The following is a 27,697-nucleotide window of genomic DNA, read 5'->3' as shown; positions in this document are numbered from 1 at the left end:
CCCCATTCCCTGAAGACAGGGCCAGGCCTGGCCCTCCTTGTTAAACCCGCAATACTTCGCCTTGAAGCATTGCCTGGCATCCTAGCTTCCCTGGGTTTATTCCATGGCTCGTGACAATCAAATGTGTAACAACGTAAAAATACACATGTAACCTTGGTCGCTTAAAAAGGGTGGTGCCTGCCTGTGAATGTCGTTATACACCCGATAATGATGTGATGGGGCGGCCCTTCACCTCTGTCGTGTGTGTCCCCAAAACCCATAGCCCTAGGCGAAGCAGGAGAAAACAGCACACAAGCCCAGATTGGGGGACATTCCACAATATATTGCCCTGTACTTTTTTTAAAGTTTATTTATTTATTTATTTTGAGAGAGAGAGAGAGTGGGTGGGGGAGGACAGAGAAAGAGAGAGTCTCAAGAAGGCTTCATGCTATCAGTGCACAACTCGATCCAGGACTCGATCTCACAAACTGAGATCATGACCGGAGCTGAAATAAAGAGTCAGATGTCCAACCGACTGAGCCACCCAGACGTCCCTTGACCACACTTCTTACCACTGTGAGAGTCACCAAAAAAAAATGACAATCAGGAACGGTCACCGACCAGAAGAGACTGGGGAGACGTGGCCAACTAAACGTAAAGTGGCACCTGGACTGGATCTGGGAACAGAAGGAAGGACGTCAGTAAGAGAACCAGTACGTTCGGAGCAAAGAAATCGGCCGGTGTAACCTCCTAGTGTTGACAGACCAACATGGGTCCATAAGACGTCAGCATCAGGGGACCTGGGTGAAGGGTGTACAGGGGCTGTTTGTACTATCTTTACGACTTTTCTCTAAGTATAAAATGATTCCCGAATCAAAAATTTAATTAAAAAAGAAAAACACAGTCTGCTCAGGCTGCTGTAACACAAATCCATGGACTGGGTGGTCCTGGAGGCTGGGAGGTCCCACGATCTGGGGGCTGACCATTCTGGTTCCTGGTGAGGATGCTCTTGCGGGCTCGCCCATGGCCATCTTCTCGCTGTGTCCTTATGTGGCCGGGAGAGAGAGAGAGAGAGAGAGAGAGCCCATGCCTCTTCTTATAAGGGCACTCATCTATCGTAAGGGCTTGGTTCTTAAGACCTAATAACCTCCCAAAAGCCCCACCTCCTAACACCACCACTTTGGGGTCTAGGGGTTCAACATAGGGATCTGGGAGGCGGGGGGACAAAATTCAGTCCATAACAAACATACGTACGTGTGTGCAGATATGTCTCTGTACGTATGCGTGTGTGTGAAAACCCGCTGTGAGCCGTGGGCGCTAGAAGAAGAGGCCTTCCTGATCCTGTCCATACTCCAAGTCCTAGTCTGTCGCCCACCCCTCCCGCTTTCCAAGAAACAAAGCCGAGTTCACTGAGAAAATCAAGTTACCAAATGATCATCTTGCCGAATTTACCAACTGTGTTCTGAACACCTTTAACAGCTCTTTAAAAACAGGAATCTCTCCACAGCTTTAACAGCAAAGTACCATTTTGTGACTGATTATGAAATGTAATTGTCTGAATATTAACTAACCGAAGCTTGAGATGCTCTCCGAGAAGCTGCTGGAAGAATCCTGAAAATGTAATAAAGTTGGTGAAATTGAAATCTACACAAATAAGAAGATTTCCTTGGGAAGTATTCATCTTTTCGAACAAAATCCCAGCATTCTCCACATGATAGACCTGCTCGGGGGATCCACGGTCTTTCACGTTCTATTGAACAGTTAGTAGGACTCTTTTTCACGATGCAAAGTGTGGTTCTCGCTTATTGATTTCACCAATAGCCTATCAGCCTTATTTTTCTAAAAATGGGCATTTAAAAAAAATGTTTATTTATTTTGAGAGAAAGAGAGAGAGAGAGAGAGCATGAGCCGGGAAGGGGCAGAGAGAGAGGGAGACACAGAATCGGAAGCAGGCTCCAGGCTCCGAGCTGTCAGCACAGAGCCCGACGCGGGGCTCGAACCCACGAACCGCCAGATCGTGACCTGAGCCGAAGTCAGCCGCTTAACCGACTGAGCCACCCAGGCATCCCCTAACATTTTTTTATTAAAGTTTAATTTACAGATGGATCACAAACTCCATTCTTGCCCCCCTCCCCCAGGAGCTTATGGTTTGCTGGGGGCAGTGAGAGAAGAAGCTGGTGATTTCAGCCCCGCAGGGTAAGAGCCAGGCAGGGAAGGGTGGGCACTCCAGGCAGTGGGTGCTGGAAACAAATGAAAGCGATACAGAAAGTAAGTGGGCCTCTTGGGGGACGTCTCTGAGGCGAAAGGGAACCCAGGCAGGGGGTCAGAGGTCACAGAGGGCCTGGAAAAGCCAAGGTGGCCTGCCCAGCAGCGCTGGCCGCTCAGCCCTCCTCACCCACGTTCTGGGGAGTCCGCATTTCCCCCTGAAGGACAGAGATTTGGTGGGAAGCATGAGGCCTGGTGAGGCCAGGTTTCTGTGGAGGAAGAAAGGCCTCCCCCTGTAACTTCCTGTTCCATCCCGCTGGGGGCCCATCCCTCCCTTAGCCCCAGAAGGCGCCATGCCTAGGTCTGTGAGCTCTGGGGGCCCATGACGATGTTTTCATTTTAATTTCTATTAAAATCAGAAAAGAAAGATGAGGGGCACCTGGGTGGCTCAGTCGGTGGAGCGTCCAACTTCGGCTCAGGTCATGATCTCATGATCCGTGAGTTCGAGCCCCACATCGGGCTCTGCCTGGAGCCTGCTTTGGATTCTGTGTCTCCCTCTCTCTGCCCTTCCCCTGCTCCTGCTCTCTCTCTCAAAATAATAAACATTAAAAAGATATTTAAAAAATAAAAATCAATGTTTTCTTTGGTTCCAAAGGTCTATCGAGTCTGGGACTACAGAGTAGCTGCATGCTTCTCAAGGAGAGAAAACCCAAAGCCGTGACATGCTCTGACGCCCCAAAATTCCAGCCTAATCTCGACAACGGGTTGCCCAAATTTCTGTTTACCTGACGAGGAGACGCCACCATGTGGCAATGACGTCTCTGCCAACTTGGGCTCCCGCTGCGTGAAATAAGGTTCCTGGGGAAGAAATAATCTTCTGGGGGCCACGCACGTTCGGTACCCACGGTGGAACTCCACTCCCCACGTGTCTAATCCACAATTTTAGAAAATGCATAATTCAAACCTGCGTAAAACAGGACCTCGCCCAGCCAGCCGGGGTCCAGTCAGGCTGAGGCTACTTCTGAAAGTCCTTAAGCTCCTTACCTCCAGGTGTCATTTGTATTGTAGATGAAAGGGGGCCGTCGGGCTGGCTGTGATCTATGGTTATTTGTTTTATATTAAGGATCAACAAAAAGCAGTAAAAGGAGTCATTAGAGGATTCCATTTTCCAATTCGCTACACTTGCCTGCTCACCTTCAAAACCGAATCGATAATAATGAGGGAGAGTTAATACAAGTTCAACCAAAAGTTCAAGTACTGCTGTTGATTCTTTGACATCGCCTTTCCGCTTCTGGTCGATAAAACCATGGATCTTGTTCCGCAGTGTGGCAGCCCCGCGTGGTCCCTCCCACTGGCCACAAGATGACGGGCTCCCGGGGGGGGGGGGGGAGGTTCAGAGGACCAGCAGGTGCAAACTGCTCCTCGTGCAGGTCTCAGATGAGATGGCACTTCTGCCAGGAAGCCCTCCAGACCCTCCCCGTGGGGGTCAGGCTCACCAACAGATAGGGTCTTCCAGAAATGGAAATCAAGTTCGACGTGAGCAGCCTGTCACGTGTCTCTGCGGCACAGACATCCAACCCCATTCGAAGGTGGGCTCATTTGATCAATGATTCAGTGACCTTGTCCCATCATGGGTAGACCCTGGGCTAGTTGCTGGGGATGCAGCTGTGACTAAGTCACACTAATGTGATTAATCATGTTAATCCTCTGCGCAAGCCCCCTAGTGGCTGGGAGCAAGAGCCAAAATTCTTCCATCCGGTCAGCAAGACTCCCTCTCCTCCCCTCCCCTGCCCTGCCCTATCCTCCCCTCCCTTCCCCTCTCCTCCCCTCCCCTCCTCCCCTATCCTCTCCTCCCCTCCCCTCCCCTATCCTCCCCTTCCCTCCCCTATCCTCCCCTCCCCATCCTCCCCTCCCTTCTCCTCCCCTCCCCTCCCCTCCCTTCTCCTCCCCTCCCCTCCCCTATCCTCCCCTCCCCTCCCCTATCCTTCCCTCCCTTCTCCTCCCCTCCCTTCTCCTCTCCTCCCCTCCCCTCCCCTCCCCTCACCTCTCCTCAGCCACTGGGCCAGCCAGCCACCTGCACCTTCTCACTGTCCTTGAGTAATGCAGGGCCTTTGCACCTGCTGTTTCCTTTGCCTGCAGTGTTTCTCTCCACATAACCACGTGGCTCACACCCTCACCTCCTTCAAGTCTTTGTCCAAATCTCATTTCCTGGGTGAGGACTTTTCTGCTATCCTATTTGAAATTAAATCCCCATCCCCAACCTGAGTTCTGACCCCTCTTTACCAATTAATTTTCTACTAGTTCTTATAAGCTCTGACATACTATATAATATACTTATTGATTACTCCATAACGCCAAAGAGTTTTGTCTTGTCACATGATAGGCCCTCAATAAATAAATAATGAGTGCATGGCTGAGCCTGACCTGCCCCCATGGACCTCATAGTCTTTTGTTTTTTAATTTTTTTTAATGTTTTATTTATTTTTGAGAGAGAGAGAGTCCAAGCAGGGAGGGGGCAGAGAAAGAGGGAGACACAGAATCGGGAGCAGGCTCCAGGCTCTGAGCTGTCCGCACAGAGCCTGACATGGGGCTCGAACCCACAAGCTGTGAGATCATGACCTGGGCCGAAGTCAGGTGCTTAACCGACTGAGCCACCCAGGCGCCCCTCCAGATTTCCTTTTCTTTTAGGACTTCACCCCTCGTCAGGCACCTATTTGCCTTACATCCTCCCTGGAAGCCAAAAGCCACAGACGCCTCCTTCCTGCCTGGGCTCTCTCTGAGAAGCCGGCATCTGAGGACACAGTGAGGACGACAATGACAACCAGAGTTTCTTTCTTTAAAAAAATAAAATAAAATAATTAAACTGAATTTTGAACATTACTGGAAATCGAATACCCAAACGGGAATGTTGTCGTTCTGCTTCAGGGTTACAATCACTATGTACGAGGAATAAACTGGTTAATGAAGGTAAAGGCTAGCTCATGGAATGTTGAACTATAAAAATTATAAATATTTCAATAAAACCACGATAGAGTCTCATATTTCCTGCAGCATTTAATTTTAATTTTTTTTTTTTTATTTCAGAGAGAGAGAGAAAGCAAGGAGGGGAGAGAGGCAGAAGGAGAGAGAAAGACAATCCCAAGCAGGCTCCACACTCAGCAGGGTCTGATGTGGGGCTCGATCCCACAACCCTGGGAACATGACCTGAGCTGAAATCGAGAGTTGTCTTAGCTGACTGAGCCATCCAGGTTCCACCCACCCCCTGCCCTGCAACATTTAAAATAACACAGATAAAATAAAATAAGATGAGATAAAATAAAATAAAATAAAATAAAATAAAATAAAATAAAATAAAATAAAATAAAATAAAATAAAATAAAATAATAAAATATCACAGATATTCTGTCTTTGAAAAATTGTCCCAAATAGTTGAATGTCAAAGCCGGTGGGACCGGGAGAGGAAGTTTGTTTACAACAGCGCCACCTGGTGGTGAAGTTTATTGAACACGTTCCAGCGTGAGCTAAAATGCCTGGGGTCCTCCTTTTTGTTAGTTCTACGGAAAAAATAGTCTTGAATTATTCAAACTTTTCCAGTATTGATCGTCTTTAAGAACGCACTTCTCACATACAATTTGGCAGGAGGATATCGTGCTCATCACCTTCATCATAATTGGAGACCAGGTTCCAAATGTACCTGGTTCCAAATGTAACCAAATGTAATCCAAATGTAATCAAATCCCAGTGATGGCTTCAGCTAAATTCACAGAAATATCCCTTTTACAAAACTCATGTGGGGCGCCTGGGTGGCTCAGTCGGCTGAGCATCTGACTCTTAACTTCGGCTCAGGTCATGATCTCCTGGTTTGTGAGTTCAAGCCCCACATTGGACTCTGTGCTTATGACACGAAGCCTGCTTGGGATTCTCTCTCCCTCCTCTCTACCCCTCCCCCGCTTACTCTCTCTCTCTCTCTCTCTCTCTCTCTCTCAAAAATAAATAAATACATACATACATACATAAAATAAATAAAATAAAATAAAAATTATTTCAAAACTCATGTATAAACTGTAGCCAGCGACTTATCCATATGTTAAAAGCACAGACATAGCTCAACCCCTTTACCAGCCACAGGCAACTTACTCAACTTCTTTGGGCCTCAGTTTCCTTATCTGTCAAATGGTGAGGATAAACTGGCCACCTAAGATAATTCTCGTGAAGTCCCTTAGTGCTGTCTTTGGCACATAGTAAATATGTGCTCAGTATTCACATACTAAGTTGAGGGGGGAAAGAAACAGTATTCAGAAGGCTACAGGGAGGGATCTGGGGGGCTCAGTCGGTTAAGTGTCTGACTCTTGATTTTGGCCTGGATCACGATCTCAGTTTGTGGGATCAAGCCCAGCACCGGGCTCCGTGCTGACAGCACAGAGCCTGCTTGGAATTCTCTCTCTCTCTCTCTCTCTCTATCCCTCTGCCCCTCCCCTCCTCATGCTCTCTCTCTCTCTCTCAAAATAAATAAGTGAACTTTAAAAAAAACAAAAGGAAAGCTATAGAATAATCCCATTTCTGATAACAGTAATAAGTAACAGTATGGGCATAGAAGAAAATCAGAAGACACAGATTCTGAATTATTAAAGGTGTTTCCCTTTAGAGGATGGAGTTTCACTCTCTTTACTCTAGATTTACACAAGGCTTGCCTTTTCGTAAAGACGTATTGTGCTTGTAATTTTAAAATCAGGAGGTTTTTTTATATTGTGGTAAGATACGCGTAACATAAAATTTCCCATTTTAACCATTTTTAAGTGTGCAGCTCAGTGGCGTTAAATACATTCACTTTGCTATGCAGCCCCACTATGCACCTCCAGAATGTTTTTATCTTCCCAAACTGAAACTCTGTCCCCATCAAACTCTCCATCCTCCTCCCTACCCCCACCCCCACTCCAGGCAACAGCCATTCCAATTTCTATCTCTGTAGATTGGACTATTCTGGGAACCTCACATAAGTGCAATCATATGCTACCTGTGCTTTTGTGCAAAATGTGGGAGATTTTTTAATGCGTTTATTTTATAATGTTTCCTTTTGAGAGAGACCGAGAGACAGAGCGTGAGCAGGGGAGGGGCAGAGAGAGAGGGGGGGGACACAGAATCCGAAGCGGGCTCCATCCAGGCTCTGAGCTGTCAGCACAGAGCCCGATGCGGGGCTCGAACTCACAGACCATGAGATCATGACCTGAGCCGAAGTCGGATGTTTCACCGACTAAGCCACCTGGGCACCCCCAAAATCTGTTTGTTTGTTTTTTAATGTTTATTTATTTTTGAGAGAGAGAGAGAGAGCTCACATAAGCAGGGGAGGGGCAGAGAGAGAGGGGAACAGAGGATCTGAAGCAGCGGACTCCATGCTGACAGCAGGCTGCCCAACGTGGGGCTTGAACTCTTGAACCGGGAGATTATGACCTGAGCCAAAAGTCAGATGCTTAACCGACTGAGCCACCCAGGCACCCAAAATGTGGGTTCTTAATGGAGAAAATAGAGGTGTTAAAGCACTATCTCTGTCCCGTGCAAAGCCCTTGATCACGGTCCTATTCCAGAAGCACCAGGTCCCAAGCCCCTCAGGGGGTCCACAGGGTCAGAAAGGCGTATTATGAAGTTACTTGCTTTCCATGGGCCACGTGAAGTGGGACGTCAAGAAAGACAGGATGAGTGGCAAAGATGACCATCCCACTCTTTTACTAAGGCGCTAAAGAGTTAACAAAGAAGTGAAACATTGCCACTCTTCTTGGAAAATTTCTTTCGCTTTGGGAATTTTATTTACCATGAAAAAAATATGTTATTCATATTAACATGTAGGGGGTTAATTATTTTTCCTCTTGAATTAATAGATGTCTTAACTGTTTTAAACTCTACTATGGCAAATATCAATAGGCATAACCCACGTAAACAAAAACTTTTGAGGACCCTGAATATTTTGTATCGTTTTACAAATGATTCTGAAGCCAGAAGTTCTAAGAATGGCCACATTGGGGCACCTGGGTGGCTCAGTTAAGCATCTGACTCTTGATTTCAGCTCAGGTCATGATCTCACGGTTCGTGGGATGGAGCCTCGTGTCAGACTCTGCATGGACTGTGCAAGATTCTCTCTCTGCCCCTCTCCTACTCATGCTTGCTCAAGCTCTCTCTCTCTCAAAATAAATAAACAAACATTTTAAAAACTAAAAGAGGGGCACCTGGGTGGCTTAGGAGGTTCAGGGTCCAACTTCGGCTCAGGTCATGATCTCACGATCTGTGAGTTCAAACCCTGCATCAGGGCTCTGTGCTGACAGCTCTGAGCCTGGAGCCTGCTTCCAATTCTGTGTCTCCCTCTCTGTCTGCCCCTCCCCCGCTCACACTCTGTCTCTCTCTCAAAAATAAATAAACATTAAAAAAAAAAAAAGAATAGTCACATGATGTTAACCTTTCTTATGATGAACGGTGCTTGCATTGGCGTGGACCACGGGAAGCTTTTCTCTGTTTAGATTACCTGTCAAAGTGTAAACGTCTCAGATGTGAGGAACACTTGTCTCCGGGCAGTGTCTCCAATGTCCCCTGATGCGATTACCAAATTCTGCCCACCAGCCGTCTTCACCGCTGGCTCTACCCACCCACGCCCTCGAAAAAAGCCTTTCAAATACTCCAGACCAAAACTCTCCTGATCCTAATTACCTTTTAGTCTTCTTAAGTACCTCCCCACCCATGCATAGCCTGTGAAACTCCTTCCACTTGGTACAATGATGTATAAGGGATAAGAAACTAACAAGCCTTGAGTGTGCTTTACGTTTTTGCCACAGGTAGATGGAAATGCTTACCTGCAGTGACTCAGCGGATAATCTCACAGGTAGGAGGTTATTCGGAGATAATTCTAGGAGACCACCTCTCTGCCATTAAAGGATTGCTGGGCTGGAATAAATCGTATTCATCCATTCATCATCCATCCATCCCTCCACCCTCCCCGCACATATTGAAGGAGAGAGGAGCTTTGTGCTATGCCCAGGGGAAACATCAATACATTCCTTCCCCTGGGGAGCCCACCTTCAAGTGCACACCCTAACGGCAGGTGGTAGTGAGTGCTATGAGGAAAAATAACCAGATACAGAGTAAGGAGGCTGGAAAGGCTTCAGGGCAGGTGACGTACGAGCACAATCGGGTGAAGTCAGGGAGCAGGGCAGACTACCCGAGATAAAAGTGTTGCCAGGCCTCGAAATATCAAGGATACCACTGCTGAAAGAGGAAGGTACCCAGAAGTTTCCAGAAGGAGAAACCAAGGCCTCTGTGGCTGCCGTAAAAAATGAGGGAAGAAGGCTAAGCGAGGCCAGGGGTCAGGCCAAGGATTTGGGGTTTTATCCTACGACTGAAAGTCCGTGGAGGGTTTGAACAGGGACCTGGGTAAAATTATCTACATGTTAAAAAAGAGTTCCAACACCCACGTAGAGATCCGGCCCGGGGAGAGGAGGTTGAACAGGGAGGAAGGGGGACGGGAGGCGATGGCTGCCCTCCGGGGGAAGAGTGGCTTGGCCGAGGGGATAGCAACGGAGGAGACAGGAGGCAATCGGTGTGTGTGCCCAGAGGTTTTGCAGGAAAAGAGGCAGCAGGCTTGCTCTCCGCTTGGATGAGGAAATGAGTTCTCCCAGGCGGCTGAAGGGTCTGGAGCCTTCAGTGGAGCCTGGGGAAAGCTGTGGCTGGTGCTTTAAATCGTTCGGTGAGGCCTGGGTGGCTGCGTGGACACAGCTGGCCTCAGGGGCAGGGCTGGAGGCGGTCCCGATGCAGACAGATGCACTCAGACCTCTGAACCCCAGGGTCCTGTGTTGTCAGAGGTGAGGACTCTGGAAAGGATTCATCTGTTCCTAAAATCCCAACCCAGGGCTGCTGGGGGTTAAAGGGAGGGGTTGAGGGTGGCAATCAGTCCCTAAACAAAGATGATGCCTGTCAGGCACTTAGCTCGAGGACATTTTAATTATCATTCTAACGAGATTACAGATGCCTGAAAATCTAGGAAGTTTAGGTAACTTCTCACTCTAAAGAAGAATCCCTGGTCTGTCAGGATCCGGGGGAGGTCAGGGCTTGGGAATGGGATTCTGCGGGGGAGGCCAGAACAGCCACAGGAATTCGGGAGTCTGATGTGTGGGCCAAAGTGATGATGAAATCTCCCTGGGTGACTAAGGGTAAAAAGGGCAGGAAAAAAGTTTTGACTTTTTTTTTTTCTTCTTTGGTAAGACTTTGTACAAACGCAAGGAGTGGACATCTTGTCATCCTGCTTCTCTGGTTTTTTCCAGAGTTATCCTAAAACGTAAATCTGATGCCACCATCTGCCCGGACACCTTCAAAGGCCTTCCCTGCACTTCCATCATGGCCCCAAATCCTCGAGACTCAACACCTCGGGCTCTTGCCCGAACTCCAAATTCGTCCCAGGAGCTGCGGTGCCCCACTGGGACCACTTGGCACCCCAGGGGCATTTTGGATTGCCTGAAGACACTTTGGGTGGTTACAAAACCACAACGGGGAGGGGTGCTACTGGCCCCCCGGTGGGCGGGGGCCAGAGCGATGGCCAAGCACCCTCCGTGGGTGGCACAGAAGAGCCGCAACAAAGAATAAAAGGCCCGCAGCCTTTATCCTTTAGTTATCTGTTCAGAAGCTGGCCTCACCCCTCAGCTCTGTGCTCCACATTCTTCTGTCTCCTGCTGGTTTCCTTCCATTATTGCAACTGGTCACAGTTGGGTTTACCGGTTTTCAGCCCGTCTTCGGCACCCGCCTGGAGGACGTTAGTTAGCTCTAGGAAGGTAGAAGACCAACTTTGGTTCATGGGACACAGATTCCCCCCCCCCCCCGCGCCCAGCACCAGCGTGAAGCACTTGGCAAACAAACACACGCGGAGTGAATAAAAACAGGCAGAGGGGCACCTGGGTGGCTCAGTCGGTTAAGCGTCCGACTTCGGCTCAGGTCATGATCTTGTAGTTCGTGGGTTCAAGCCCCGCGTGGGGCTCTGTGCTGACGGCTCTGAGCCTGGAGCGGCTTCGGATTCTGGGTCTCCCCCTCTCTCTGCCCCTCCCCCACTTGCACTCTCTCAAAAACAAACAAACATTTAAAAAAATTAAAAACAGGCAGAGAGGCCACCAACTTCCTTCACCTCTCCAGATGTAATTTTTTCCCCCCTTGGAGCCATTAGGTTTTCAGGTGCAAAGCGTGCTTTCTTAAGAAAAAATTGAACAAAACCACTGAAGTCAGCCTGCACTACCGTGTATTACATGCTCCTTTTCATCTGAGGGCATCTGAACAGAAATGCACCTCGATCTTTGCAGAAAGAAACAATGGAAGGATAAATCAAAAACTAATTTTATGAAATGATTGCTTTATAGAAGGCTGGGAGCAGGCTGGAACGGATGAAAAGCTAGTGAGCTTCTCTGGCTATATACCTGGTCTCATGGTTTTAAGAAACCGTTTTACATAACGAAACTGTATTTAAAAGAAAAAAAAGACAAAGTAGGATCTCAAGATGGAAAACACTGAACCCGAGAGCGTATGTTGGCAAGCCCACATAAAGAAGCTTGGGCTCCCTCAACCATGCTTGTGTTTCTGGAGTGGAATTTACGCAGTAGACAGCAGGGACCACGGAAGACTTGACGGCTGGACCCCACCCCCAAAGTTGCTGATTCAGCGGGTGTGTGAGCCTGATGGTTGGCCTTTCTGGCAACTTCCCAGCGATGATGATTTTGCTAATCTGGGACCACCAGTTGAGAACCCACTTACAAACAAGTGAAATTGAACAAGTTTGAAATCTTCCCTTAGAACGTTGGTAATAATATTGGCATCATGACTTCCTTGCTATATGTAGTAGGGTAAAGCAAGCCATTGTGGGTATCGGGAACCCAACTTTTCAGAGAATCCAATATAAAAATCAAAGAAGCAAAAGCACTATTTTAATTCTGAGACAGAAACAGCCATACAGAAGCACCTAGTTGGCTACGTTGGTAGAGCACGTGACTCTTCATCTCAAGGTTGTAGTTTGAGTCCCCTCTTTGGCTTAGAAATTGCTTAAAAATAAAATAAGAAAGAAAAGAGGAAGAAAGGGAAAGAGGGAAGGAAAGAAAAAGGGAAGAAGGGAGGGGAGGGCAGAAAACAGCAATATAATTCATTCAAGTGTTGTTTTGTTTTACTCTTTAAGAGCATATATATCCTTTCTCTGTTATGAAGGCCCTGGGGTTGAAGCAGCCTACCCCCAAATCACCATTTCTAATTACCATTTCCCAGAAAAGGAACCCAGGGTCCTCAGGTAAGTAACTCTCCAGGTCCGGGTCAGGAAATGGTCAAGGAGAGCTCAGAACGCCTGCCTTAAAACTAAGAAGCCTCCAGAGTGTTGTCCAAAACACAGCCAACTTGAAGGAGAGACCCTGTCGGCCAGAGACCCCGAAGATTCTGAGCATCAAAATGATGCCTGCAATTTGCTTACAACTTGTCAAATGTACAATGAGTTCTTAACAAAAAATTCGAAAGTTCATTCACCAGTCTTGTCTGGGACCAGACATTATTCTCAAGGCTGGTTAATCAAGGGGGAGAATCAAGTTTTATTTATCCTTTCTTGTTTAAGCTGTATTTCAAGGTCATCAAATAATCACATGAGGTCTTCTGTCCAATAATAAATGCAGAGGAAATGACAGAACTTAAAAAAAAAAAAAAAAATCACCTTTTGCAACATCCCTAATGTTCGTCCGTGGCTGCTAAAACCCAAAGGAGAAAGGTTGATGGGGAACTTTATTACGGCTGGTTAGTCTGACACCTGAACCCACTGATCAAACTTCACTACAGGTTGGAAAACCAAATATTGTACATGTCCAGAGGTGATGCAATTGGGAGCACACAGACCCCTGCCCCCCAAAACTGAGCTCAAATCTACTTTAAACCCCTAGATTTAATTCACCAGTTTACAGGAGATAGACTGGAAAAACAGGTCAGATGAAACCACAAATATGCAATAAACCCTAAGAAGATGCCAACTTCTACAGGACGAATGACCCAGCCTCTTCACTAAAATGTCCTCTAAGGTGTGTGTGGAGGGAGATGTGAATTAAAACAGGCTTTAAAAAAAAAAAAAAATGATCTTCTAGGGGTGCCTGGGTGGCCCAGTCGGTTAAGGGTCCGACTTTAGCTCAGGTCATGATCTCACGGTCCGTGAGTTCGAGCCCCGCATCGGGCTCTGTGCTGACAGCTCAGAGCCTGGAGCTTGTTTCCGATTCTGTGTCTCCCTCTCTGACCCTCCCCCGTTCACGCTCTGTCTCTGTCTCAAAAATAAGTAAACGTTAAAAAAAATTTTTTTTTAAATAAAATAAAATAAATAAAAATAAATAAATAAATAAAAAACGATCTTCTAAACTAAGTGGATCTTGTTTGGGTCTCGATCACAACTCAACTGACCAAATCTAAGACAACACTTTTGCAAGGCTGTGTGGACATCGTGGTTGGTTACGTGTGACCATGAAAGCCCTTATCCGTTAGGGACTCACAGTGAAGGGTCGTAGGGATGAAACTAAATCGTGTCTGAGACTCGCTTTAAAATACTCCGGGGAGAAAAAAATGCTGCTGGCGAGGGTGAGGATTCATTACACGAACCCCTCCACTAAACTGCAGGCTTAAAGTTGTATTTCTAAAAAGTTAAAAGCAGAAACGAGGGACGCAATAAAGACCCAAACCAAGACTGCAAAACACCAAATCTATATTTACATCCACATATAATAACATAACTTTAAGCTGAAATATATCATAAATAAAATAAAACAAGTAATGTCTACTGTTTGACAAGTATCAACAATTAAAATAAATCAAACTGGAATGAAATAAATACATAAACAAAAATCCAACGGATTGTACCTCTATTATATGTACTGTTGTCTCAAAGGAAAAAAAAAAAAACATACAAAACCAGTAGTATCCCAATAGTTAATACTGATGGACAAAAAAAAAAAAAATTGGAGGACAAGGGCTGTGGAAAAAAGGACATTTTTATGTATTCAGAAATTGAGAAATGTGGTTAGAAAAGAGAAATCTGAAAGCCCCCCAAATTTCAGCATGACATGAATTGACTTGTTTTCAAATAGATTTGGTGATTTTTTTTTTAATACAGGTTTAAATTTCAGCCCTCTATTATCTCGTATCCCCTTTTAAAGATTTACATTTATAGTCACAGCGAGCTTTCTGTAACACTCATTGGATTAGGCAAAGATCAAGTCAATCATCTTGCAAATGTGTTAAATCTTCAAAAATAGGCTATAAAAGTGCAAAACTATGAAAACAAAAATCTAGATTATGTACATATGGCTCAGCTTGTGAACAGGAAAAATGGTGGATAGTGTACTAGTCTCTCCTGATACAAAGCACTTCACTACAAGGCCAACAGACCAGTCAGGTCTCCCTTTCCCACGGGAGTTAAGACTTCTCGGTCAAGTACGCTTCGTGTTGCATAATGAAAACAAAACAAAAAAAATCAGGATTCTTGTAGGACTTTACTCTCGCTCTAACGCAGAAAGGCAGGGCAAGAAAACTTAACAGTGCAAATTTATTTTTGAAACAGTTTTCTTAATAAAATATCTTGTGGTTGCTAAACCCACGTACTGCTGAATAAACTCAGCCACGGACAGCATGTGGAAGGGAACAAAAGTCTAAAACATCTAGTAGTAAGCCAGCTGGTGGCCATCCTCGCTTTAAAACCCAAACTACATCTGGTTGCTCAATACAACCAAAAATGGGAAGACAAGTGAGGTCAAGAACCAGATCGCACCCTCCCCATTACCAGAAGGCTCGGCAGGCAGTTCCTTATTCAGAATCAACGTGTCTACAATTAACTCGTGTACGTCCACGGTTAACCCAAAGGCCAGGCGCACCAGGACTTCCAGATACAAACCTAAAATTTACCCAAACGCTTTCACGTCCTTTAAAACCGCTCCAATATATGAAATTCACGTAATTCAGCATTTCAGGTTTTTTACATACCAATTTAAGCGAAAGCCAAAAAAACCCTGAATTTTCCAACAAAAGTGACGAACTTGATAGAAAGTAAGTAACTCCACATAGAATTTGGTATGTTTACTGGATATGGGGCTGTCCTGAAGAGGACAGACGCACTTCTCTGTAGACACGTCCGCTTAAAAACCCTACGGGGCACAGGCTGCTCTCAGAAAAGGGTCGCAGATCGGGACTCTTCCTCAGTTGACAGACTGACACTTGCAATGAAAGGGCACCGAATTCAGAATGGCTGACCTCCGTATATGCAGCACATAGTCACAGAGGGTCGATACTTCCGTTCACAATTTTGTTAAGACGACGCACTGAGGAGGATTTAACATAATACAAATCATCGGGAATTTTTTTTTTTTTAAACATACATTTTCCATGAAAGAACACAAACAGCAGGAGCTGCTCATGGGGATGAGCTACAGGAGAGAGAAAGGGGACGCACAGTATCCGAACAAGCAGGTTTCGAACTTACGTATGTACAGAGTTACCTGAGGTGCAAGCGTTCGTTATAGACTCTCCCCCCCCCCCGCCCCCCCCCACCCGGATGGTTTGTGTTCAGCAGCGCTCAAGTATGCAAAAGACTCCTTATTTGGTCAACTCTAAAAAAAATATTATTCAGGGACAAAATAGAGATTTGCAGTCTCCATTTGTGTACAACCCAACTGTTCCAACTATGGTTTTTATTGCTATTTGGTACAAAAGTTAACAGAACAACTTTACAAAACCGTAGTGTTCCTGGTATGTTACATGCACGGCACGGTCACAGCTTATTTCACGAGCTTCCGCCATCTGCCTTCTCAAAGGATGGACTCACTCAATTTCATGGACAGAACACACATCCATCGGGTCCTACGGGGGGAAAAGGTTCAAGAGAGCGGATCAAGATAAAACTGAAAACAGCTTGGGAAAATCTTTTTTCTTTTAATAAAGAAGTGTAATAAACAGAACCAAAGAGATCTAGAAATGCACGGAGTTCCCCTTAAGCTCAAATGTTGCAACGAAGGGGCGCCTGGCTGGCTCAGTGGGTGGAGCATGTGACTCGATCTCCCGGTTGTGAGTTCGAGCCTCACGATGGGGGTGGAGGTTAACAAATTAAACCTTAAAAAAAAATCGTTGCAATGAAAGTACCAGGACTCTACACAGCGCTGCGCCACCCCAGAGGATACTACTACATTCTGAACAGTGATTTAACGAAGAGGATTTCACCAAGAATCAGCATTTGCATCAGTTACACGAAGCCTGGCAAAGGCCACCACAAGAAACCGAAAGGTGATAACATTATCTGTTCAGCCAACATCTAACGGGTTTGATCAGTGATGGTCCCGGCAGCGGGCGAGGCAGTGAACAAAGCAATCTCCTCTCAAGCGGAGCTAGCAGTGAACTGGGGCACACAGGTAAGAGGGGCAGACGTGGGGGTGAACTGCACAAGCAAGGGGCAGCGGCCAGGGAAGTCCCTGGTTCCCGGCAGACGTCCTGAGGAAATGATGTTAACTGGTCCCGCGTATCAGAGAGAGGTCATCTGGCACCCAGAATGCAGAAGGATGTTCCAGGCAGAGGAAATGCAAGCAGAGATGCTCAGAGGTTACAGAAAGAGGCCGGGGCGGGACCAGCAGGACAGTGGCATCCTCTGTGACTGACAGACTGTGCCCTTACAGTGCAAGTAACCTGTTACAAATTAGCTGTGCCTTATTAATCCATCAACGATTTGTTTTGTTTTCATGGAGAGGAGGCTGAATCCCGCTCCTGCGACAACACTTCCTTCTCCTTCTACTTTCACTAAGTGAGGGGAGAAAGGAGCATAGACCTGCATCAGCCCGATGGGCCCCACATGCAAACAAGAGGGAGACATCCTGCCACGGGACCGGGAGGACATGGTGGGCGTTAGACACGAAAAGCGTTTCTGGGAGAGAACTCAAATCTGTCCATAAACCCAGCTGTTGTCATTCAATTTATTGGTAAATGAGGTCTAGAGTAACTTGGGCGGACATCAGGCCCTGTGGCCAAACTCGGAATTAACTCAACGGAATTAACACAACTCTGAGGGTCCTGCTGGAGTCTTCTGTGTATCTACAGTTAGATACATTCGCCATGTGAACCACGTTGTCAAAATGCACCTCCGCCATGTGAACCACGTTGTCAAAATGCACCTCCGCGCTCCTGTCCCGCTCCCCTCCCTCAACAGATAAGGATGCACCGAGGTTTTGAACAAGCTCTTAAGCATGAGGGTTGGGGCCCAGGCTCTGGGTCATGCTAGGACAGAACTAAGAAGAGTGGGATGCGACCCAAGTCTCGGTACCCTCATCCGTAAAGGGTGCATGGGACCTCCCAACCCAGCAACCATTTTCTGTAAAGAGCCAGAATGTAAATGTAAATATTCTCAGCTTTGCAGGCCATGTGCTCTCTGTCACAACTACCACTCTGCTGATGTGGCTCAGAAGCCATCAGCTATATGGAAAGGCATGGACACAACTGTGTGCCAGTAAAACTTTGCAGATAAAACCAGGTGGAGGTTTGCTAATCCCTGGCCTAATGCCCCCCCCCCCCCCCCGCATGTGGGAAGGATTAAATGAGGTCATGATTATAAAAACACTTCCAGGCTGAGCACGAAATAAATGCTTAGTAAATTCCAGTCGGTACTATTGTTATTAGTTACCATCATCATGGATATCCGGAGACCCTGAGCACTGGAGGTCTTAAGAACACACTTTAAAAATCAAAAATAATTTTACTTTATATTCTACTGAATGAACTAGATGGTTTATTTTCAATGAACTAAAATCAATAGATCATATATGCTTACCTTTCTTACCCGAAACAGGAAATCAAGTTTTTTTATCATTTGGTCGATAATGTGCATTCCCAATAAAATTCTCATAGTTTCTCTTCTGTAGCATGCTGCTAGATAAGTGTTGATATGACACAGGCCTTTTTCCTGATTGTAGAAAAAAAAAAAAAACGCATAAAAACACGTTACAACTGAAATGGTTCTAAGTGCCTCGAGGACATTTGCTAGCACAAAATTTTAAATCACTGAAGCTAAAATTATCTGAGTGCCACGTGGTCATTGGTAAGAATGACATTAGTAACTGTAAGTAAGCTGCAATCTCGGGTTTCGGCACCAGAGTGTGGGGGGGGACTAAAGCCCAAAACAATGGTGGTAGACGTTAAACCTACATTAACGTCATAGACTTAAGTCTACCACGTAAGTACGTGGTAGACTTAAACCTACATGCATCATGAACCATAACTGTGGGGAAGAGGAGAAAAAATACTGATGTTTGAAAAGAGGCTTTCATTTGCAACAGAGCCCTACTCTTCAAGTAAAGGCAAAGTTTTGACTCACGTCCGTTTTAACGACCGATAGGGAGAAAAATAGACACTTGTAATCAAAAGGCTGTAAAAATTAGTATTTCATCACAGGATTTAGAAAATTCACTGGAGTGTGTAAAAGCAATTGTTTTACAATTTGCTATCCCTACCATGTCAATTGGCATCAAGCTATCCTTGATAAGAGTATTGTCGCCACACAGAACCCTTAATTTGAAATTAATACAAACTGAGAGGTTTGAAAATGGATTTCTCTTTGGGGCTGCACAGACCAGCGGGGCTTATATCGGACAAAGGAAGTGGTTTAATTAAGTCGGCCTCGTGGGACAGCTCCCCGGTACACTCTGATCGACCTCTTCACCTGCACAGGTAAAGCGCCACAGGCCTCTAAGGGAAAGAGGCCGGAAGGAAGCAGGGGTTTTGAAAACACTTCCATGGGGAGAACTCCAAAGTCATCTTCGACTTTTAACAATTTACCCACGTGGGAAAAACGGGTTTTGTCCCTTCCTTCTTCCTTATGGATGCCTTACGGAAATACATGATGGGTATGAAACAAATTAACTCTATTGATTCTACCAACACTGTAACTGCTGAAATGGCATTCTAACGTTTGCTTTCTGTGGGGTCAGGTCATATGATGCATAGAGCCTCTTTTATGTGAAGCGTTATCTACTACTTAAATGTTTATGCTGTGTTGATAATATTACATTGACGCACGACCCTGTACATTGTGTGCCTAGTATGTGAAGGGATTACAAGATGTATATAATGACTTGCTAACCTTGCGGCATTCAGAGTTTCCAAAAGATGAAGAAAGACCAAATCTAAATAAAACACTTCATCATTTAAGAAAAAAATTGTCCATATGGGAAAAGGGTGAGGCTTTTAAAATGCGCTGAATATTTAACAAAAAACGGTCTGATTCTAGAGTCCTAGCATCAAAAGAATGTCCACTGAGGTTCTCATACTTTCTGCTCCTGGTGGAAGACGCATGCTCCTAGGGGGCTCACAGCGCATCTGTCACCGGCTAGTGGGGACACTGCCCACCCACAGACCACTCATACCGGCGAAGGGACAGACTGGGCTGGGCTCCAGAGGGCTTCAGCATGAAGGGTAGGGAGCCAGCACTGCCCAGGGCGCCCGGGACCTCACTAGCATTGTGAGCTGGCTGCGGGCAGGGAGTGTGGCCTTCAGCCTGGAGGGCGTGGGTCCCCGTCCATCCCCCCACCCCTGACCCTCAGCAGCCCCCAGGCCCAGGGCCCACCCCTTCCTCCACTCCCGCGGCCTAGGGTCCGTACCCCCCTCCACCTTCCCCAGCGAGCCCAGGGCCTATTATCCACCCCTCCCCTGGCCTCCCCTTGGGGGGTGAGGGGGAGGGCAGGGCCTCTGCCCCCGCCCCCCCCAGCCTCCCCTTCGGCGGCGGGCCCAGGGCCTGTCCGCAGCCCCTCAACCGCAGCCGCACCTTCCCGGGGGTGACCCAGAGCATCCACGCACCCCTCCCCCAGCCTCACCTTCGGCGGCGGGCCCGCAGGCGAAGAGCGGCGCGGGTGCGGCGCGCGGCTTGGGCGGCAGCGCGGCGGGCGGCGGGCACACGCACTCGGCGGGCAGCAGCGACTGCAGGCCGCGCACCACGTGGTACTTGGGCAGCTCGAAGGCCCGGCGGAAGGTGGGCGCGGGCGGCTCGGCGTCGGGCCGCGGCCGCTTGGGCAGCGGCTCTCCGGGCTCGGCGGGGCGGCCGCTCGGGGGGTCGCGGCCCCGCGGCGCCCAGGGACGCTCCGCACAGCCGTTGGCGGCGGCGGTGGCGGCAGGGCCGGGCGGGGCGGGGCCCGCGGGCGCCCTGGCCTTGGCCTCGGGCCTCCGGCCCCTCTCTGCGTTGGCGGCGTCGGCCGGCGGCCGGGCGACCCCCTGCGCCCCGCCGGGCTGCGGCTGGTGCGGCGGCCGCGGCGCCTTCAGGTTGCTGGGCGCTAAAGTGCTGGGGTCGAGCCCCGGGGGCGGCGGGGGCCTGGCGGGCGCGGCGGGGCCCGGCTTCCCCCGGTCGCGGTCGCGGTCGGCCGGCGCGGCCTTGGCGGGCGGCGCGGGCGCGGGCCTGGCCTTGGGCTTGGGGAAGTGCGCCAGCGGGGCCACGTCCTTCCCCAGCAGCGCGGGCGGGCAGCCGGTGCGCCGGCTTCGCAGCAGAGACTTGCTCCTGCAGTTTTTGTGGATGTCGGGGTTGTACTTATGCTCCAGTCGCTGGTGCATCATCAAAACCTCGGGGTAAAAGGTCTTGAAGGTGCAAAACGGGCAGGTGATCCCTGGGATTAAACTTTTGCTCAGAGAGATGGCCGGGCAGCCGTGAAGCGCCCCGAGGGACAGGTTCAGAGGCTTCTCCTGGCAGTCTGCGCCGGCCTTGTGCTTGCCCTCGGCCGCCGTCGCCGTCCCCGTGTGCTTCTCCCGGTGACCGACCTCGGCCGCATGGGCCGCACCTCCGGGGACCCCCACCTCTGTCCTACACGCGGGTTCCCGCGCCTGAGGGTCACCCGCCGCTCTCTTGGGTAACGCATCCAAATAGGCGGGGGCAGGAGTTTTGCAGACTCTATCGGTACTGTCATCGGTTGCATTTTTATTGAAATCCTGAGTATCTTTGTGAACTGGCGAGAGGACAGTGCTGCCCAGAACATTCGGAAAGGCAGAGGCCATCCCCTTAAGTTGCTTTGCGGGTGGGCTGCCTTTAACATCTTTGGCACCATCAAAAAATCTTTTCAAATTTTTGGTTTGCGCACTGTCGGGGGTAAGTAGTGCATCTTCGGGCTCCTGGTTTTTCCCGTCGTTCTTGACTTCCGCGGCAATATCGATCTGTTTGTCCTTGTGATGTCTCTCCAGGTGATACCGCAGAGAGGTCTTCTGGGCTGCAGCATAGTCACAGAATTCACATTTGTATGGTTTTTCACCTAAAACAACAAGTGTCACTGTATTACACGAGTTTATGAAAAGCGTCACACCAGATCTTTGGAAACTAGAATCATCTAAGAGAGAATGTAGGGTCTTTCCTTTTCCTTTCTCCCTGCTGACCTTCATAATCGGGGTTTTTCCCCAGCTGCTTGCTTCACCACCCTCACTCCACTGAGTATTTGAAAATGCGAATAGCGTCTTAAATAGTGCGCCTTAAACTTACTTAATCTGGGTGGCGCAGTCGGTTAAGCGGCCGACTTCGGCCAGCTCACGATCTCGCGGTCCGGGAGTTCGAGCCCCGCGTCAGGCTCTGGGCTGATGGCTCAGAGCCTGGAGCCTGTTTCCGATTCTGTGTCTCCCTCTCTCTCTGCCCCTCCCCCGTTCATGCTCTCTCTCTCTCTCTCTCTCTCTGTCCCAAAAATAAATAAACGTTGGGAAAAAAAAAAAAAGAAAACTTACTTAATTTTAAGCCTCGTAAACCATTATGGTACAGCTGCTTCTACAATCTCAAGGAAATTCTAAACATATTCTCGTTTCATCCCAAATCATAAAAACCAATACCAAAAAAAGCTGTGGCATTAAAACATACTAAAGATAAAGAGCAAGTTGTAATAAGATGAGAGGCTACAATAGTCAGAAAGTAAATAAACTACGTTCAAAATCAGGAACAGCTCGAGTTACAAAATGACAGTAACAGACTGCCATTAGCACACTACACATTGACTCAAACTATTCTCCAAGGATCTAACAGAATAGTTGAACAATATTAAAAAAAGAAACACAAAGAACCGCATCATAATTGTTTAAGCCAGTAAGAATTAAAGATCTAGGAAGCTCCTTACCTGTGTGCGTTCTGAGATGAATATTGAGGTAATAATTTGAACGGAAAAACTTCCCACAGTAACTACATTCTCTTGAGGACGTAAGATGCTTTATTTTTCCTCCATCATCATTTTTATCTTGAAGCAGAAACAAAAATACTTATGTAAGAAGACAGCTCGAGTACATGAGTAAGACAAGTGGGCTTTAAGTATTTTTGATGGAAGCATTTTTGGAAAAGCATAAAATAGCTTTTATATATTAGTGCTGGGGTAAACCAGAAAGGGTAGGAACATACCAAACACTGTTTGGAGGTCATCTGAAGTCTTGCAAGCTTTTTAACATGCGTGCCTTGTTTTTTTTTGCTTTGTTTTGTTTTGTTTTTGTTTCCTGAGTACAGCCAACTTAGTGGATCGTTAAAAGAATCCGTTCCTCATTTGCCTCAATCACAGGAAAGATCACTTAACAGACTGACATGCATGGGCAACTTTCTGTTCTCCCAACACGTCTGCGACATGCCTGCTGGACCTACACTCGCTGGCTGCAATAACCAGCTTCTTCAGAGTAACTGATTTAGAAAACTGAGCCAATATAAACTGCCACTTTTCCCAACCAGACAGAAGGCGATCCTAAGATCAGGCCAGCTACCACTAGAGGGTAGCAAGCACAACCTAATCTTCACAGAAAATAAAAGGTTTGGCATTGGGTCAAACACCTTGTTTGTCAAAATTGAGCATGTTTTGGAAAGCAAACCGTATCATTCGCCAGCACTCCTGTGGACAAGATATACCTGAGACCAATCAGAATCTGTCCCCAAGTGACAATGGGTTAAACTTGAAACTTCAAACTCTGCACTGAGCAGGAGAATATATCTGCTACAAGAGAGTAAAGGTCTGCCGGGGACGGACGCTCATTTAAAGGGTTATTGTATTTAAACTCCAGCCCTCCAAAAGACCGTTCCACTTGCTCCAGTTAAGATACCCACTCCCACAAAACTGAGTGTCAGAGTTCTAGATCAACCTCCTCTTACTACACACACTACACAATGAGGACAAGAGAAGTGAAGTCCTCTCTTAAAATTGAGCATCACTAAACTGGCCATTTTGCCTTGAAAACCGAACTCCAACCTTTGAAAGGCCTCCTTTCCCTGCTCCTTCCTCACTCTGCATTTTGGACTGTATATATTTGGTTTACAGATTTAAAAAGCAGTTTATAAGCAAACCTTGGGCAGCCTCCAGTACAACAGAGACCAGATTGCATGATTCCCCCTCAACTCCCAGAGGAAAATGTATCCAGCTCTAAACATTCTCAAACAGCAGGAACAAGCACTGATGGAAAAAGATGTCATGAAGACTTAAAAAAAAAGAATTACACGAATAACCACTGTTAAACCTATTTTCAAGTAGAACAAATATAAAAACAAAATGTTTACTTTGTCTTTTGATCTTCTTTAAAGTAAATCTAAAAGAAAGCCAGGTTGATGGTAAAAAAACAGTAAGCCAAATGGAAACCACCCCCCGTCATGATACAAATTGAGGAGAATCAATTCTCTCGACACAGAATGCCTAGCTTTGTCTTCCAATCACACCCACCTAGCCAAGTCTGAACTTCACTGCAATTTCCTACTCCCAAGTATGCATCAGAATTTGTTATGTTGCATCATACCCAAAAAGTTATGAAACGCCTTTCTTTTAACAGAAAGGACACGAAACGCCCACATATACCTGGTTCCTGCTCCTTGGGCATCACCTCTGAGTTTTTTTTTACCAATAGGCTGTTGAAATGATCCTTGGGAGGTGGAAGACAAGGGTTGAGGAACCAAATTTTGCAAACAGAAATCAGGGCAAAGAAATGTTAAGCAACCTGTAATCCGCCACAAAACAATGCAGTGGGAGAACCCGCCTCCAGGCAAGTCAGCGGCGCTCCCAGCGATTATCATGGGGCATTCTATCAGCCCAAACACCAAGATTTCCACCCGGTTCTCCGGCCCACACCACCCACACCACCCGCTGGCAGAACGTGACTGGCCATTTCATTTCTTTCAGGGCAGCTGGCGGACCTAATTATCTCCCCATTTACGACTACATGCCCCTGAGAATGGGACCCACGCTAACAGGGACCACTATAAAGATAGAGGTCTGTGTTCAAGGCCTTCTTTATGACGTCATTAAGACACCATAATGTGCTTTCGAGATTCCCGAAGGCTGTAGTACGCTACGTGCTAGGTTTCCTTGTGTCCCATCGAAGTCCAACCATTCTAAATACTCCAGAGGAACTAACAGCTTGTTCTCACATCCATCATGTGATCAGAAGAAGAACCAGGGCACTGGTTTGGGGAGGATCATCTGGTCAAACTCATCTTGGGTCTCACACTCGAGTTCTGACTAGCCAGCCATCAAGTTAGTGACAGAAGGCAGCGGCTGAAACCAAAGACCACTTTTGTGAATGATGATGTTTCTCTAAGACTAATTCACGTTCCCATCACTCGGCTGCTGAAGACGCAGGGGTTCTTTTAACTGTCTTCCAGCAGGAGAGTCCTTTATTCAAACCAAATCTTACTAAATGGATATGCCAAGTCTCTGGTTTAAGCGCAGATGGGCAAGGCTTGAAGCACACGGGTGGGATCTCTCTGCCTTAGATATAATGTCCACTGGGCCTCAAGACACAGTGTGTCAGTGACAGCTTCTGTCTCCTATAAAAGCCATCAGGACATTGAAAACCTGAGCAGCGAGATTCCTTTAAAACATCTTTGGTGCTTTCGCGTTCCCTCTATTTTGAGCACAAATGGACTTAGTTCCTGAGCTAACCGTTAACGAACACTAGTCCCCCCAGACATGAGAGGAGAGGGTACCAGGTAGCTCCAAACTCTCAGTACTCACCAAACTCTCTCAGTACCCTTGCTCTGGCTGATCATCATTCCCAGTGCCTTTCGTGACCCTAGAAAACCATCTGGAATAAATGCATGAGGGCTGGGTACTGAAGGAAGGGGAAGTCTGTGGTATCGAAGGATACCTTGTTTTTGTAGATGAGATCAGGTTGGCCGGAAGAACGGAGCGAAGCCCAGGGTCTCTCAACCCTGACCTCACGGGACACTGGGACCACACAATGACTTGCTGGGCACGGGAGGACACTCGGCGGCATCCCTGGCCTCTACCCACCGGACGCCAGCAGCACAACACGAACACAGTTGTGACACCCAAAAAGACCTCTAGACACTACCAGGTTCCGCTGGGGGCAAAACTGCCCCAGTTAAGATAATGTGTGTCGCTTGTTAGCCAGATATTAAAAAAAAAAAAAAAAAAAAAATCACACAGTTTTCAGAACAGGAAGAAACCTTGAGAAAAATCAAAGCCCTGAGAGGTTAGGTGAACTTACAACGAGGAGGGTACCAGAGGAGCCTGGACCCAAACCCGGCTCTCCGACCCCGACCTGCCAGCGCTGTCCGGGGCTGGAGGCGGAGGAAGGACAGCACGCAACGGAGCGCCTCACTTACCCAAATGGAGCCCTTCCGGAAGTCCGTCCTCAGACCCATCTTCAGAACCGCCTTCTCGATCGACGGCTCCATTCTCGTCCAGGGCGGTGGTTAGGTCCGGAGAACACGTCCTAGGCTGCCTTCCGTCCACGGACATGGTTGGCGATTCGGCGTCAGCCCTCCGATCCTTCTTGTGGACCCTCGAGTGCAAGACCAGCTGGTGGTAGGTCCGGAAGGCTTTGCCACACTCAGAGCAGTGCGTCGGCTTCTCTTTGTTGCCGGACAGCTTTGGGTCGGCTTCCACGGAAGGCACTTCACCGCCGGAGGGTCTGGGCTTCTCCTTGTCCTGGGAGAGGCCCGCGCAGCCGCTTTTGCTGGGCTTGGGCTTTCCAGAACCTTCGGAATGGCTTTTTCCGGCGTTCCAAATTTCTCCGAGCTCTTCTTTTTCGGAACACGAATCATCGTTGTCGGTGCTGCCCTCCTGCCCTGGCTGCTCCTTCACTTCTCGGCAGACGGCGACTTTTCCTTTGGTGGCCAGCTGCCAGGCCTGATAGGTGGTGAACGGATCGAGCTGAGGTATCCATTTGGTGGGCTTCTTCCCGGTCTCGGGGTGCGATTTGGGCCGCAAGTTCAAGAACTGCAGGAACTCTTCCCCCGGAGCTGGCATCCCCCCCTGCGGAGAGCCTGTCTGTGTGCCTCCGCTGCCGGAAGCAGTGTCTTTGGTGTGCATCTTCCTGTGATCGATCAGACTTTCCTTATTTGGAAACAGGAAGCCACAAACCATGCAGATTTTGTAAGGAGAGGAGATGCTCTCGGCCACGTGCTCCTGAACCACCTCGTTGATGGTGGCGGGGCTCTCGGCGCCCGGCTGCAGTTTGCTCTTGGCCCCCGCTTTGCCGGTGTGTGTCCGCATGTGGTTCTTAAGGAACCAGGGCTCCTTGAACCTCCGTCCGCACACATGACAGCCGTAAGTGAAGGAGTCCTTATGCTTCTTCATGTGGACCTCGACGTCGAAAGCGACTCTGAACGTCTGCCCGCACACTTCACAGCTGAACTCTTCGTTTTCTTTGCAGTTCTTGTCCTTCGGAGGCTCCGTTCTCACCTGAGTCTTGTCCAGAGGACTCAGGTACTCCGCTTCCACACGCAAAACGGCCGGCTCGCAAAGGATAGGCCGATGTTGCATCAGGACATGTTTATTAAGGTCTTCTGAATGCGTGAAGGTCTGACTGCAGAACATGCAGTCCAAGGGCATATATCCTTCGATCTGGATTATATTTTTCTCTTGCGTAGCTCGGCAAGGAACGGTGGTGGTCCCTTTTATGGACACGGCATCATCTATCTCCATCTGGGTACCAAGAGAATTGCCAATAACTTCTGGTCCATCCATATACACCAGCAGGGACTGAGTTGGCATGTTTCCTGGCACTTTAGGATTGTATACAAAATAAGAATCCGGTGGAGGGATTTCTGGAACTGGAATAAGGCCACTTGTAAGACTTGTCACTCACGCCCCCAGCAGCCCTGGACTTAAAACGAGAACGAGTATTTGTTACAAAAGTTCAAAAGCAAAGTATATATTCCTGTAGCTTCTTATCTTCAGAAGTCTTAGGAAGCTCGGTGGCAGAGCCAACCACTGGTTCTTTGCACAAACAAGGCAGACAGACTCCCCAGCGCTTTGATTCAAATATGAGTCAGCACGGAGCGTTCATTCGCTTTGTCTCCATTGAGTGAGGGATTCAATTGAGCAAGAAGTCAATCCCAGCAACCTGGAGACCAGGGATTTCCAAAACCTAGAGGGGGAAAAACAAAAACCAAAAACCACAGAAATGGTTAGTTGGCTGCGGCCAGAGGGAAGAGAAGCCCGGTGTGGACAACGCACAGCTGGTCCGCTTGTGGCAGAAGAGGTACCTCGTTCGTCCACTCCACTTTCGACTAACA

At 47.8% G+C, this 27,697-nt stretch overlaps 1 protein-coding gene across 6 annotated transcripts in view; it reads right to left on the bottom strand.

The window, feature by feature from the left end:
* Positions 1-13,898: 13,898 nt before the first annotated feature.
* Positions 13,899-27,697, bottom strand: part of ZNF217 (zinc finger protein 217) — a 38,869-nt gene continuing 25,070 nt past the window's right edge. For all 6 annotated transcript variants that reach the window (XM_053199812.1, XM_053199810.1, XM_053199811.1 and 3 more), the window contains 5 exons: positions 25,781-27,549; positions 22,311-22,427; positions 20,052-21,467; positions 18,014-18,145; positions 13,899-16,062 (listed from right to left, as the gene is read on the bottom strand). In XM_053199812.1, the coding sequence (XP_053055787.1) occupies positions 18,036-18,145; positions 20,052-21,467; positions 22,311-22,427; positions 25,781-27,173 (3,036 nt within the window). In that variant the 5' untranslated portion in view covers positions 27,174-27,549 and the 3' untranslated portion in view covers positions 13,899-16,062; positions 18,014-18,035. The remainder of the gene's footprint in view (positions 16,063-18,013; positions 18,146-20,051; positions 21,468-22,310; positions 22,428-25,780; positions 27,550-27,697) is intronic.

The sequence above is a fragment of the Acinonyx jubatus genome, chromosome A3 (genome assembly GCF_027475565.1).
Source record: "Acinonyx jubatus isolate Ajub_Pintada_27869175 chromosome A3, VMU_Ajub_asm_v1.0, whole genome shotgun sequence".
Classification (NCBI taxonomy): Eukaryota; Metazoa; Chordata; class Mammalia; order Carnivora; family Felidae; genus Acinonyx; species Acinonyx jubatus.
Note: the sequence above shows the minus strand (reverse complement) of the source record. Positions and strands in the feature narration are given on the sequence as shown.